The sequence below is a fragment of the Sarcophilus harrisii genome, chromosome 3, assembly GCF_902635505.1.
Source record: "Sarcophilus harrisii chromosome 3, mSarHar1.11, whole genome shotgun sequence".
Taxonomy (NCBI): domain Eukaryota; kingdom Metazoa; phylum Chordata; class Mammalia; order Dasyuromorphia; family Dasyuridae; genus Sarcophilus; species Sarcophilus harrisii.
This window is the reverse complement of record NC_045428.1, coordinates 483,267,438-483,280,302: the sequence shown is the minus strand read 5'-3', so window position 1 is coordinate 483,280,302 and position 12,865 is coordinate 483,267,438. Positions and strand designations below refer to the sequence as shown.

At 35.6% G+C, this 12,865-nt stretch overlaps 1 protein-coding gene across 3 annotated transcripts in view; it reads left to right on the top strand.

The window, feature by feature from the left end:
* The first annotated feature begins 5,364 nt into the window (after positions 1 to 5,364).
* The window catches only part of ALKBH8 (alkB homolog 8, tRNA methyltransferase), a 57,416-nt gene continuing 49,915 nt past the window's right edge, over positions 5,365 to 12,865 (top strand). Inside the window, exons 1-2 of one of the 3 annotated variants that reach the window (XM_003764256.4) lie at positions 5,365 to 5,421; positions 11,698 to 11,833. In XM_003764256.4, coding sequence (XP_003764304.2) covers positions 5,408 to 5,421; positions 11,698 to 11,833 — 150 coding nt within the window. In that variant the 5' untranslated portion in view covers positions 5,365 to 5,407. The other 2 variants (XM_031961092.1, XM_023499468.2) reach the window with 2 other exon arrangements.

The window sequence follows — 12,865 nt, the reverse complement described above, 5'->3', positions numbered from 1 at the left end:
CCATTTAACATCAAATGGTTTTTACATAATCTATTATTACTGGAGTTTCTAGAAGCCAGCAATCTTAAGAGGCAGCTGCTAAGACATAAGTTTGGAAAGAAAGCTTGGTTCAACTTTGCGATATAATCAGGAGGTGTGAACTTGCATCTAGACAAATAAGTGAAAAGCAGAAAAAAGGGGACTAAAAAATTCTTAACTAAATTTAAGTAAAGAAAAGCAGTAAGTTTTTTTTTCCCCCCCCTAGGGAAAATTTAAAGAAGAAAAGTTTAGACATTAATGAATTAAAGATTCTGAAAATTCTGCAGGGATAAAAAAAAATACCAAAAACAACAGCACCCCCTTCAAACCAACAAACAAAGAAACAAACATAGCAAATAATCCCATCAACTGAAGGATCAAATTTTGAATGAAAGAGAATGACCCCAAAATGACACTTTTCATGGGGGTGAAACCTTTCACCTTTCACCTTTCATGACTGAGAAATCTGGGATATCTTCATTTCTAATTCAGAAATAAAAGCTTTTAAAATCTTCAAATGCCTGATTATTTGGGTCTTTCTTCGCCTCTTCTCCCCGTTCAAAGAGAATTTTCCATTGGAACACAGGATTTTACAAAGATTAATGCTGAAAAATTATCAGTGCATATCTTTTGAAAATTAAAATAAAAATAAAAAAGGGAAAAAAAAGAAAACCATAGCTACTCTAAGACAATAATCCAAGATAATTCCAAAAGACCAGTGATGAAAAATTCTATCCACCTCAAGAGAGAACTGATGAACTCTCAATGAAGATTGAAGCATAATTTTAAAAAACTCTATTTTTATTGTTTTATTTTGTTTGCAATTTACTTGCAAACTATTGTTTTGCATGTTCTTTTGCAGCATGATTAATATGGGAACATGTTTTGTATGATTTTGTATTTATAATTAATATCAAATTGCTTGTCTCCTTAGGGAGGGGGAAGAGCCATGGAAAGAGAGAGAAGTTGGAATGCAACAATTTTTAAAATGTTAAGAATTCTATTTCTTGTTTGATACCGAACTTTCCTCTTGCCACAAAGCCAAAAGGTAATTTTTTCCTTGCTCCTCTAATTTGTTTACATCACTATTTATAATTAACATATATATTCATTTGAATCTTCTCTTGTATATAATATGAAGCTCTTATCTAAATTGAGAGAGAGAGAGAGAGAGAGAGAGAGAGAGAGAGAGAGAGAGAGAGAGAGAGAGAGAGAGAAGAGAGAGAGAGAGAGAAAGAGAGAGAGAGAGAGAGAGAGAGAGAGAAAGAGAGTTTTCCTCTTCATTCATCTTGTAGGTTTGTCTTTATTCTGAAGGTGATTGGAACTCCTTCTAGTTCTCCATCCCAGATAAAATTGTGATTAAAAATGCTTTCCATGAAAGAGTTGGAAAAGCTAAAATAAATGTATGATTTCTCCCTTCATCTTCAATATGGGGTTAGTTTTTATTCTCACTTTAGCTTGTAGTTATGGCTACACATTACATTCCTAGATCCAGTCTAGGCAGTTATAAATTCAGACATCTATTGGAAGATTTAGTATTATTTTGTTCAACATTTTGTCCTTCTCATTGTCAAAATTCAACTTTTCAAAGCCTGAGGCTCAGGTAAAGAAAGACAATTTAATTTTCTTGCTACTTTTGCAAAACACAATCACACGGTCTTCTTAGTCTTTTTTATCCTTGCCATTAAGATTTTTCATCTTTTTATTTATCTCATTAGCAGTGAGGAGAGCATCATGTTAAAGCTAAAATATCATAAACTTATGTCATCCATTGGTTTTCCTGATAAAGATAAGCCAAAATATGGGATTTGGACTTTGGTTAAATTATGAATAATTGATAGAATCTGGGACTTCAAATGTTGTATCACCTGATCTGTTATACTACATATGGAATCTTATTAAGAACAGTGCAGCTAGGTACAATACTGTATCTGGAGTCAAGAATACTCATCTTCCTGAGTTCAAATCTAGACTCAGACACTTAATACCTATGTGAAGCTCGGCAAGCCATCTAACCTATTTCCCTCAGTTTCCTCATTCTAAAATGAACTGGAAAAAGGCATGGCAAACTACTGCAGTGTCTTTGTCAAGAAAACCCCAAATGGGGTCATGAAGAGACAGATGTGACTGAACAACAACAAAATGTATTGAGCACTTGAGTGATTTTGGACCTTTGTGGAAGAACTAAAGATGATCACTTGGCAGATGGATCAATTAGGAGGCTACGGAAATAATCCAACAAAGATTGATAAGAGAATTATCCAACCACTAGCATAGAGCCTGGCACATAGTAGGCACTTAAATGTTTCATGACTCTCAACAGGAATAGATTTTTATTTGTCCTAAGAATTTGGAGTCAGAGGATCTGGGTGCTGTTTCTGACTCTGCTCATTAATACCTTTGTGACCTTGGAGACCTTCCTCCACCTTGAGGAAACTTCAATTGCCTCATTTTTAGATAATTTCTAAGGATTCTTCTGACCCTAAGGACCCTAAGTCCTATGAAATGAATCAGATGACCAGAATTTATATCTCAATTTTCTGTGTTATTACTTACGTGGCTTTCAGGGAGTTACTTAACTTTGAGGACCCTCAGTTTCCTCATCCAAAAAAGGGGATTAGGGAAGATGACCATTAAAGTCTGCCAGCCCTAAACTTATTGTCTTATGATACCAAAAATCCATGTGGTTCAAGCTAGTACATGTTAGCTTGTTCATGTGCACCCTCTTCTGGGCAGGCAGTGTTGTATTCCTGGACATAATTTAGCTTTTGGAAAAAATTGATTAAAAAATTAATGCTATCATAAGATAACAATGGCAGGTCTAGAATCCTAGGGATCATTTAGTCCATTTTCTTTATTTTTAAAGATTCTTTTGTATTACTGTGGACTTGATAAACATCAACAAAGAGCAACATTTCCACATATAAAGAACAAAAAAAAGATTGTATGAAAAATTCTGAATTTTCATTACCTATAACACACACACACATACACATACCATTGAAAATGGAGGTTCTACTATCTTCAAAAGGTTATAAAGGTATTCCCTTTGATCTCACTACTGGGTCTGTATCCCAATCATATAAGAGGGAAAAGAAACATAAAAATGTAGGCCTTTTGTAGTGGCAAGGAACTGAAATTGAGTAGATGTCCATCAGTTGGGAAATGGCTGGATAAGTTATAGTATATGAATATAATGGAATATTATTGTTCTATAAGAAATAGTGAGCAGGCTGATTTCAGAAAAGCTTGGAAAGACATGAACTAACATTCAACATAGTAACAAGATTATATGATGATCAATTGTTATGGATTTGACTCTTCTCAACAAAGTGGTAACTCAAGGTGATTCTATAGATTTGGGATGGAAAATGCTATCCCCATTCAGAGAGAAATATTAAGACTGAATATGGATCAAAACATGGTATTTTCATCTTTTTTATTTGTGTTTTTTTCTTTATTATAGTTCTTTCCCTCTTGTTCTAATTTTTCTTGCATGACATTTCAAATATAGAAATATTCTTTTTAAAAGAAAATGGTAGTTCTAACTTTGACTTTGTGTTCTTTATTAAACTTCCTTCTACTTTTTTAATGAGAAATTTTGTTTCAATGATTCTTTTTTCTTTTCTTTCTTCCTTTCTTCCTCCTTTCCTTCTTGACTGCCTTCCTGTATTCTTTCCTGCCATCTTGCTTCCTTTCCTCCCTTCTGCCTTCCTTTCACATCACTATTACTGCCCCTACTTTACCCCTATATCTTCCCTTCCTGAAAAAGCCCTTCATGGTAACAAATGAGTATAATCAATTCCCATAAAGAAATGGGAAGTGTTCTTCATCTTTAGTCTTCTGGAGTCGTGGTTGGCTATGGCATTGATTGTGGTTCTTATGAACCCAGTTAGAATACATGTAATGGAAAGGAAAAGCATTTCTGAAGCACCAAATATGTGACCTTTTTGTCTAAAGCCTGGGAACCCCTTTCAGATCTGTAAAAAGTTTGGGAGGAATGATGAAGCATAAACACACAAAAAATTAATCCTTTATGAGGATATGGGCTAGAGGTACACACTAAGACATACTTTTTTAGATATGTGAAATAATATGCAGGGATTTTTTTGGATTGATTGTATTCATTTGTTACCATGAAGGGCTTTTTCAGGAAGGGAAATTATAGGGGTAAAGTAGGGGCAGTAATAGTGATGTGAAAGGAAGGCAGAAGAGAGGAAAGGAAGCAAGATGGCAGGAAAGAAGGCAGGAAGGAAAGGAGGAACACAAAAAATTAATGAAATTATTTGCTCAAGTGTAATACAGAAAAAAGATTTAAAAAAATATATAGGATTTGCATAATGTTTCAAGATTTGCAAAATGCTTTGTCCAATCACACAACCACCCTAGGAAGGAGATAGTAATTTATCCCCATCTTATTGATGAGGAAACTGAGGCAAACAGGATCCCTGACACTAATTTAGCCTATGAATCTGAGATCCCAGGCTAGAGTAAGAAAAAATGGGCTTTTAGAAACCTCATCCCAGAAAACGAGGCCAGATAAGTGAGGGTGAAAATGTGAAAATACAGCTAGAAAAGACTTATATGAACTGATGCAAAGTGAAATGAGCAGAATCAGAGCATTGTACATAGTATCTGAAAAACAGGAACAAGAATCAACCGTGAATGATTTAGCTACTTCCATCAAGACAATGATTCAAGACAGGAACTATGATGAAAAATACTACGCATCTCCAGAGATGGAAGACTGATTAACTCCAATTACAAACTGAAGCAGAATTTCTTAACTTAATTTTTCTTGCTTTTTTTTTTTTTTTAAGATGACTAATATGGAAATGAATTTCAAATTTCAAATGTATAATTAATACCAAAATTGCTTGACTCCTCAATGAGTGAGCGAGGGGCCGTAGGAATGGAGAGAAACCTTATTATTATTATTATTATTTTTAATGAATGTTAAAATAAAGTGTTTCTCTCAGTGTTAAGAACATATGTTATTGCGTTGGGCTTGAATCCTACATAATTCATGATACTCTGAAAGCCACAACAATACAGTATACATATTAAAAAATTTTTTTTAAAGCGGGTAAGACAAATGGTCTTCTGTCACAAAAGGAAATATTCCTTCCCCATCCCCTCCATCCAGTTTCTTTCCTTTCCTCATCTACAGGGAAAATTTTCAAGTATAGCCAACGAATAGAAACTATTACGGAAGGCGCAAATGCTTCCACAGAGCAGCAATTTAGAATCCACGGACTCTGGTCAGGAAGGGGTTAACTAGGTGGGTTAAAGGAGGCTGTTCTACGTTTAGGCTGGAGAAGAAAGGACTGTGGGACTTGTAGTCGTAGTCCCGCGGGCTGATGGGAAATGGAGTGCCGCTCTTTCCAACATGGCTGCCCCCAGGTAAGGCGTTGTGGGCAACTAGGAGGCTGGTGGGAAAGGGATGCCGAGGTCAGGGCAGCGGCCGCAGCTCTCACTAAAGGAGAGCCGAGTCACGGCCTCCCAGCGGCTCCGCCTGCTCCCTTCTGCTCCACACTGGGCATCCCTGGAGTCCAGCTCGGAGGGACCCTAGCGCTGACTCCTAGGCCTGCGCTGTCTGCCTGCGGGATGCCCTGTGCGGTGTCTGCGCTTGCGTGTGCCCGTGGCGTTTGGGTGGTGTTCTTCTGTCCGGCCGTGTTTGTATTTGTCCGCTGCTAGCGCTCACCTCATCTCCAGTTGCTCCTATATATAACTTAATTGTTTCCCTAGATCGTGAGCTGCTCTAGGGCGGGACCCGGCTGACCCTTTCCTTGTATTTCCAGCCCTCGGCACAGAGCCCGACGCATCCCGGGCGCTTCATAAAGGTCGATTTACTGATTGACAGTGTCCAGGCAATGGCATCTCTCAACTTTTCGTTTCCTCAGGTGGCGCTTCCAATTTCAAGGCTTAAGTCCAAAGAAATAGTTTGGAGAACATATATTTTGGGTCTCTGGATTGGATCGTGGTGACTTCTTTTCTGTCTCGTCCATTTAAATGAGCGACGCGACACACCCGCTCTACTGAGAGCTTCTCCCGAAGCCTTTAAAAATGGCTCATTCCCCGCTTTTTACAACTGAGGAAACTGAGTCTCACAAGTTAAGACTTATTCCTAAAATCACAGGAATCAGAGCTGAGATTGGAAGCCAGAGAGTGTCGGACTTCTTGAAAGTTGTCGTCCGTGAATTGTTAATTTTTAATTCTTAGAGACTGTTGTATTTTATTTTTTACTCCACTTTTCATTACCTCCTTGTGCATCAGAGGAAGAAGTAATCATAATAGCAAAATATCATGGAAACTAAGGGAGAGGAGGATGGTTCATAGTGCCAAAAGGTATAAAAACACCAAGAGACCCATTTATTTTTCTTTCGAGAAGTTCATCAATGTTGTGCACCATCATAATTATGGAGATATATGTGGAAGAATTGCACATTGGGTTAATTAGCTGTTTAGAAGAGGAAGTGAGGGGAAGGGAGGGAGAAAAAATTTGAAATGAAAGTTTTGCAAGGATGAATGATGAAAATTATCTATGCATATGTTTTGAAAATAAAAAGCTTTAATTAAAAAAAAAGTTCATCAGTAAAGTGGAATAGAAGAACTTAGCCAGATTCTAATAACGTTTTCTACCTTTTCCTTTCAGTCTCCAAATAGTAATTCATCTGTTGTTCCTTTTCTTGCAGCCCCGCTAAGAACCCGGTGCTTAGCTGAAGTAGGTTTAAGATTATAGTTAGATTGAATAGTAGTTGGGAGAAGGCTTTTTTAGAATAGGTGAGATCTCAGCATCTTTGTAGGCTGAGAGGAAGGAGTCAGGAGAGAGACAGAAATTGAAGATGTAAAGGAAGATGGCATGGCTGATAGAGCAAGGATAGGGTGTAGATGAAAGGGATGGACTTGAATGGTCAGATGGTGTTGGTAACTTTGGGCAGGAGGAAGGAGAGGTACCTCTTTTTCCAATACCAGAGGGAATAAGTTCTTTTTTTTTTTTTTTAAATTTAATAGCCTTTTATTTACAGGATATATGCATGGGTAACTTTACAGCATTAACAATTGCCAAACCTCTTGTTCCAATTATTCACCTCTTACCCCCCCACCCCCTCCCCTAGATGGCAGGATGACCAGTAGATGTTAAATATATTAAAATATAAATTAGATACACAATAAGTATACATGACCAAAACGTTATTTTGCTATACAAAAAGAATCAGACTCTGAATATTGTACAATTAGCTTGTGAAGGAAATCAAAAATGCAGGTGTGCATAAATATAGGGATTGGGAATTCAATGTAATGGTTTTTAGTCATCTCCCAGAGTTCTTTTTCTGGGCATAGCTAGTTCAGTTCATTACTGCTCCATTAGAAATGATTTGGTTGATCTCGTTGCTGAGGATGGCCTTATCCATCAGAACTGGTCATCATCTAGTATTGTTGTTGAAGTATATAATGATCTCCTGGTCCTGCTCATTTCACTCAGCATCAGTTCGTGTAAGTCTCTCCAGGCCTTTCTGAAATCATCCTGTTGGTCATTTCTTACAGAACAGTAATATTCCATAATATTCATATACCACAATGTATTCAGCCATTCTCCAACTGATGGACATCCATTCAGTTCCCAGTTTTTAGCCACTACAAAAAGGGCTGCCACAAACATTCGTGCACATACAGGTCCCTTTCCCTTCTTTATAATCTCTTTGGGATATAATCCCAGTAGTAACACTGCTGGATCAAAGGGTATGCACAGTTTGATAACTTTTTGAGCATAGTTCCAAACTACTCTCCAAAATGGTTGGATTCGTTCACAACTCCACCAACAATGCATCAATGTCCCAGTTTTCCCGCATCCCCAGAGGGAATAAGTTCAATTGTTAGTGACTGTTCACAGTCAGAATCTGATAATCATTGAGGAATGAAGAAAAGGTATACCTGAAACTAAATAAGAATTGGGGAGAAATATGATTCTATAGACAATAGAAATAACTTGCAGAAAATACAACTTCTTGCATTAAGTGAAATTATATTGTATCAATGTAGATTAAGAAAGTTTATGCCATATATGATACTAAGGCTCCACCTGCTGGAAAGTAGATTGCTAACTGAAATTTAAACTTATCCAGAACATTTCCTACCACTCCTTATCAGTCTTCAAACATTGATTCTTGTGCTATTCCTTTTATTCCATCTATCTCAGTAAAGATTCTGTACTTTAAGCAGATTTAAGTAAAATCCAGTAGGCCTTAAGTACCAAGCTAAGGATTTGGATTTGGATGATGAAAGCAACTAAAAAGTATTGAGCAGTGGCATGAAGTGATCAGAGTGGTGCTTAGAAGGATTAAAATTGACCATGGTATATATAATGGAGAGATTGAAAGAAGAGAGAATAGGGAGGAGACTTTTTACAAGAGGTAATGAGTGCCTTGTGTACAGTGGTTGGAATGGCAATGGAAATTGATCTGTGATATTTTGGGAGTGGAACTGTCCTGATGAGGTTACTTCTGTGTGGACAGTAAGGGAAAAAATCAGATATCACTGAGATTTTAAATCCTATTGACTCTGAGAAAGAAATAGAAAACTAAAATGAACATTTAAAAAACTCTTAGTAATTTCCATTTCATGTTAAATTCTTTGAATGGAAAATCACAGATATGAATAACTAGTAGAGGAAAAATATCTAACTTAATGACTTCAAGAATAGATTCTTAAAACTTTTAGATTCCATCAGAAAACCATCACTTTGTGACATGCTTCCTTTATCCCTAATAGAGGAAGTTGGTGCTGAAGTCACTCCTGAAGTCAGGAAGACTCATCTTCTTGAGTTCATATCTGGCTTCAGGCACTTAGTAGCTACATGAGTAAGTCATTCTTAACCCTGTTTGCTGTTTCTTCATCTGTATGCCAAGTCAGAGAAATGGCCAAGCACTCCACTGTCTTTTGTCAGGAAAATCCCAGATGAGGTCATGAGTTAGACACAAGTGAAATGACTGAATAACATCTCTTATAATGTGCCTTATCTCCTTGTTTGCTTTTTTTGTGTACCTTGTACAAATAGAAGTCAATAATAGCAAACTTTTGGATACTACTTTACATTAACCAAGTCGTTTAAACAAGTAGGCACTTAATAAATATTTATTAAAGAAAGGAAGAAAATCAAGTCTGTTTTAAAGACAATCAGAGAAACAGTTGGAATATTTATACGGAACTTCTTCAATATTACAATGGAGTTCTAATTTTATTTCTAATATGGATAGGTACATATCATAACTCATGTATGATTTTGGTTTGGTATGAATCTGTTCTTTTTCTTCTGTTTACTCAATTAGATGACTTCCTCTAATTTTTTTTCTATTTCATCAGTATGATTTAAGAACTCTCATTGTCTGCTTTCCCTTGCTCTTTCCATATAACCTCTCCAATTTTCTCTTTTCAATCATATGCTTTCTTGATGCTATTCCTTGTACCAGATAGGTCAGTATGCTGCCATAGGGATATGTTTTTAATCTAAGTTTGACATTTCTGCCCGAAGCTACTTCTGTATGGTTCATCATTGGCAATGCTCTTTAGTTCACTTTCTGTGCATATATTAAGGACATGCAAAATTCCTTGATAAATGCAAATATAAATGAAACAATTCCTTCTTCTTGGGAAAGACATGGAGAACTGTGATGTAGAATATTGCATATGCTATCAGATCCATTTGTTTTGTTGGTTGATTTTAATCAACTTTTTCTTTGTTATAAGGGAGAATTGAGAGACAACATGGCTAGGTGGATAACGCTGACCTTTAATTCAGGAATACCTGGATTCAAGTCCTTCCTCTAACACATTTTGAATGTGACTCTCTGGGCAGATCCTTAACTTCTCAGTGCCTAAAATCTTAAAGGGGTTGGAGTACTGATTTTAATGAGTTTCTCATTAGGGTTGCCCTATGTTTTGAAAATGCTTAGCCTGTGAAAATAGAAAAGTTAAAGGATGGAGAAGATCGTTAATGGATATAATTATGGTGTAAATAACAAAAGACACCCAATAAAATTTTTTAAAAAGCTATCACAAAGAATTAACTATGTTCAGTGGCCCTTAGATTATTAAAGTCAACTGAGGTAGGAAACAGAGAAATATATGTTCACCAAAGGTGTTTACCCTTCTATACAAGTTGTGCTCTATTACCTACAAGGTCCCCATGGAAGAGAGGATCCTTGTTAATGGTATGGTCCTCTGTATACTTTTATTTGACATTTTATTAGTCTTGATTACATCAGCTTAAGAATGTCCCTATCAGTGAGATCAGTGATTCTCAAAAGTGATTCTCAATTCATATAGGAAGAACTAAAAGGATGATTTGTTATTCAGACTATAACTCAGTAGCATGGGGTCCATTGAGTTTGTATTTGCTCACTTGCCTGTGTATCTTTCTATTTACATTTTTGTTATCCCTGGCATTTACATAGCATTTTAAGGTTCACAAAGTATTTGACAAATATCTCATTTTATTCTCAATAACCCTGGGAAGTAAGTGCTAGCATTACCCTATTTTATAGATGAGGAAACTGAGACTGATTGTTACTGAGGTCATATATCTAGTAAGAGTACAAAGCCAAAAATAAACTCAGACTCTCCTAATCTCACATCTTGAATTCTATTCATTGCACCACCTCACTGCCTCAAATCATTTTATATGTTGTCTAGGTCAGGACTTCTTAAACTTTTTGCACTTGCAACCCTTTTTCACCTGATAAATTTCTATATGATCCCAGGTAAATAGGTTATAAAAAAGGTATACAAATCAAACATCTCATAATAAATCATATTTTTGTGACTCCCACATTTAGTTATAATACCCTATATGGAGCTATGACTCATAGTTTAAGAAGCTAGGGCTTTAAGCATCTGTCAGTCATAATATATATTGTTTTCTTGGCTCTGCTTATTTCACTGTGCATTATTAATTCATGTGGATCTTTCCATGTTTCTTTGTGCTTATCATACTCATAGTTTTTTACAGCACAGGAATATTCCAGTATAATCTTGTATTGTCATGTGTTCAGCCATCCCCCAATTGAGGATTATTTACTTTTCCCCCTTCTTTGCTACCACACACACACATACACACACACACACACAAATTTGAACACATATGTCTTCTTGTCAATATTGTGTGATTGAGAGTATCAGTCTGAATTCTAAGGAATCTGAGGAGCGCAGGGTTAGGGTTAGGGTTCATAGATGGAAGATGCAAGGTATCATGCAAGAATAGCATTTTTAAAAACTGCTTTGAAAAGATTTGATGGAAAATGTTTTCCACTTCTAGAGAAAGAACTGATAGAGTCTAAATGTAGATTGATCTGTGCTGTTTTGACTTTCTTTGTTTTTTTGGTAGTTTTTTTTTTTCCTTTTGCAAACTATACTTTTTTATATACTGTTTCTTCTTTTATAATATGAATAATATGGAAATGTTTTTCAGATTGCATATATGTTAAACCTACATCAAACTGCTTACTGCTTTAGGGAGGGAGAAGGAAATGAAGGGAGGGAGAAAATTTGGAACTCAAAATTTTATTTAAAAAAAGAATGTTGTAAACTGTCTATGTGTAATTGGAAAAATAAAATAATGTTAAAGAAGAAAAAAAAAAAACCAGTGCTTTGAAGATAAATATTCTTCTATTTTTTCTGCAGTGCTAGTATGGACAACAATAACCCCAATCATCCAAAACTTAGTAAAACTGAGAAGAAATTCTTGAGGAAACAAACCAAAGCCAGACACACATTGCTGAGACACGAAGGCATCGAAAGTGTATCCCATGCCACTGAGGTGACTCAAATCTGTTAATGTCACTTAATTGTAAATGCAATTGTCATTCTACTTTCAAATATTAATGCATATTAATAGCCTCTTTAATGAAGTAGGTTTGAGAAAATGTCTTACCTCACTGACACTTTAGATTATTTAACATTCTGCTTTGGGATCATATCATGATCATATATAATTATGTAATTATATTTAATCCTGCCATGTCAATTCCCGTTGCTTTTGTTGGGTAGCTGAAGGAAGCTTATGTTTTAGGAGATGATATCACTTAGGGGCCTAGAGAAAGCTTGAATTTTAGTTCCCACTCTGTTACTTTAAGTTATGAGGGGGTAAACCAACTGATGTTTCTGAACCTCATTTTTCTCATCTATAAAATGGAAATATATCTGTCTATCCTATCTATTTCACATGAATATTGTGAAGATCAAGTGAAACAGCGGATAATTGATAATTCATGGGATATAGTGCTTAATATTTGCAGAATATCTTCCAACAACTGGGTGAGGTAGATGATGTAGTTATTTAAAAACATTTTTTTGAGTGATATAGTTGTTATTAGCCTCATTTTATGCATTGTGAAATGGAAGCTTTGTGAGGGGGTAACTGATAAATGACTGAATTGGGTGTTGAACTGTGATTTTCTGACTCCAGTGCTAAAAATACTGTGATCTCCTGACTCCAGTGCTAAAAATATTTCTATTTTTCTATGTTGCCTCAGAAGAATTACAAATATAATGTATTATTATTATTTTTAATTACTTCAGTTTTAGTCCATTGTGAGTCATGGTGTGGAGATTCCCTGATGAATTTGAAACAATATGAAAAAAAATTAAAACAATAAAAATATGAGTAGAAAATGTGGTTGACATTCTTTGTTGAGAGACACTATTACTTTTGGCAAAGAGCTCTAGCATAGAAACTGAATATTGATGATGGAGGAATTTAAAGTAAATTTCTGATTAAGATGATAGAAATGTAATGAAAAATTAAGTGACTTTTAAATAAAGAATTAGTGCCTAAGTATATTTGAGGCAA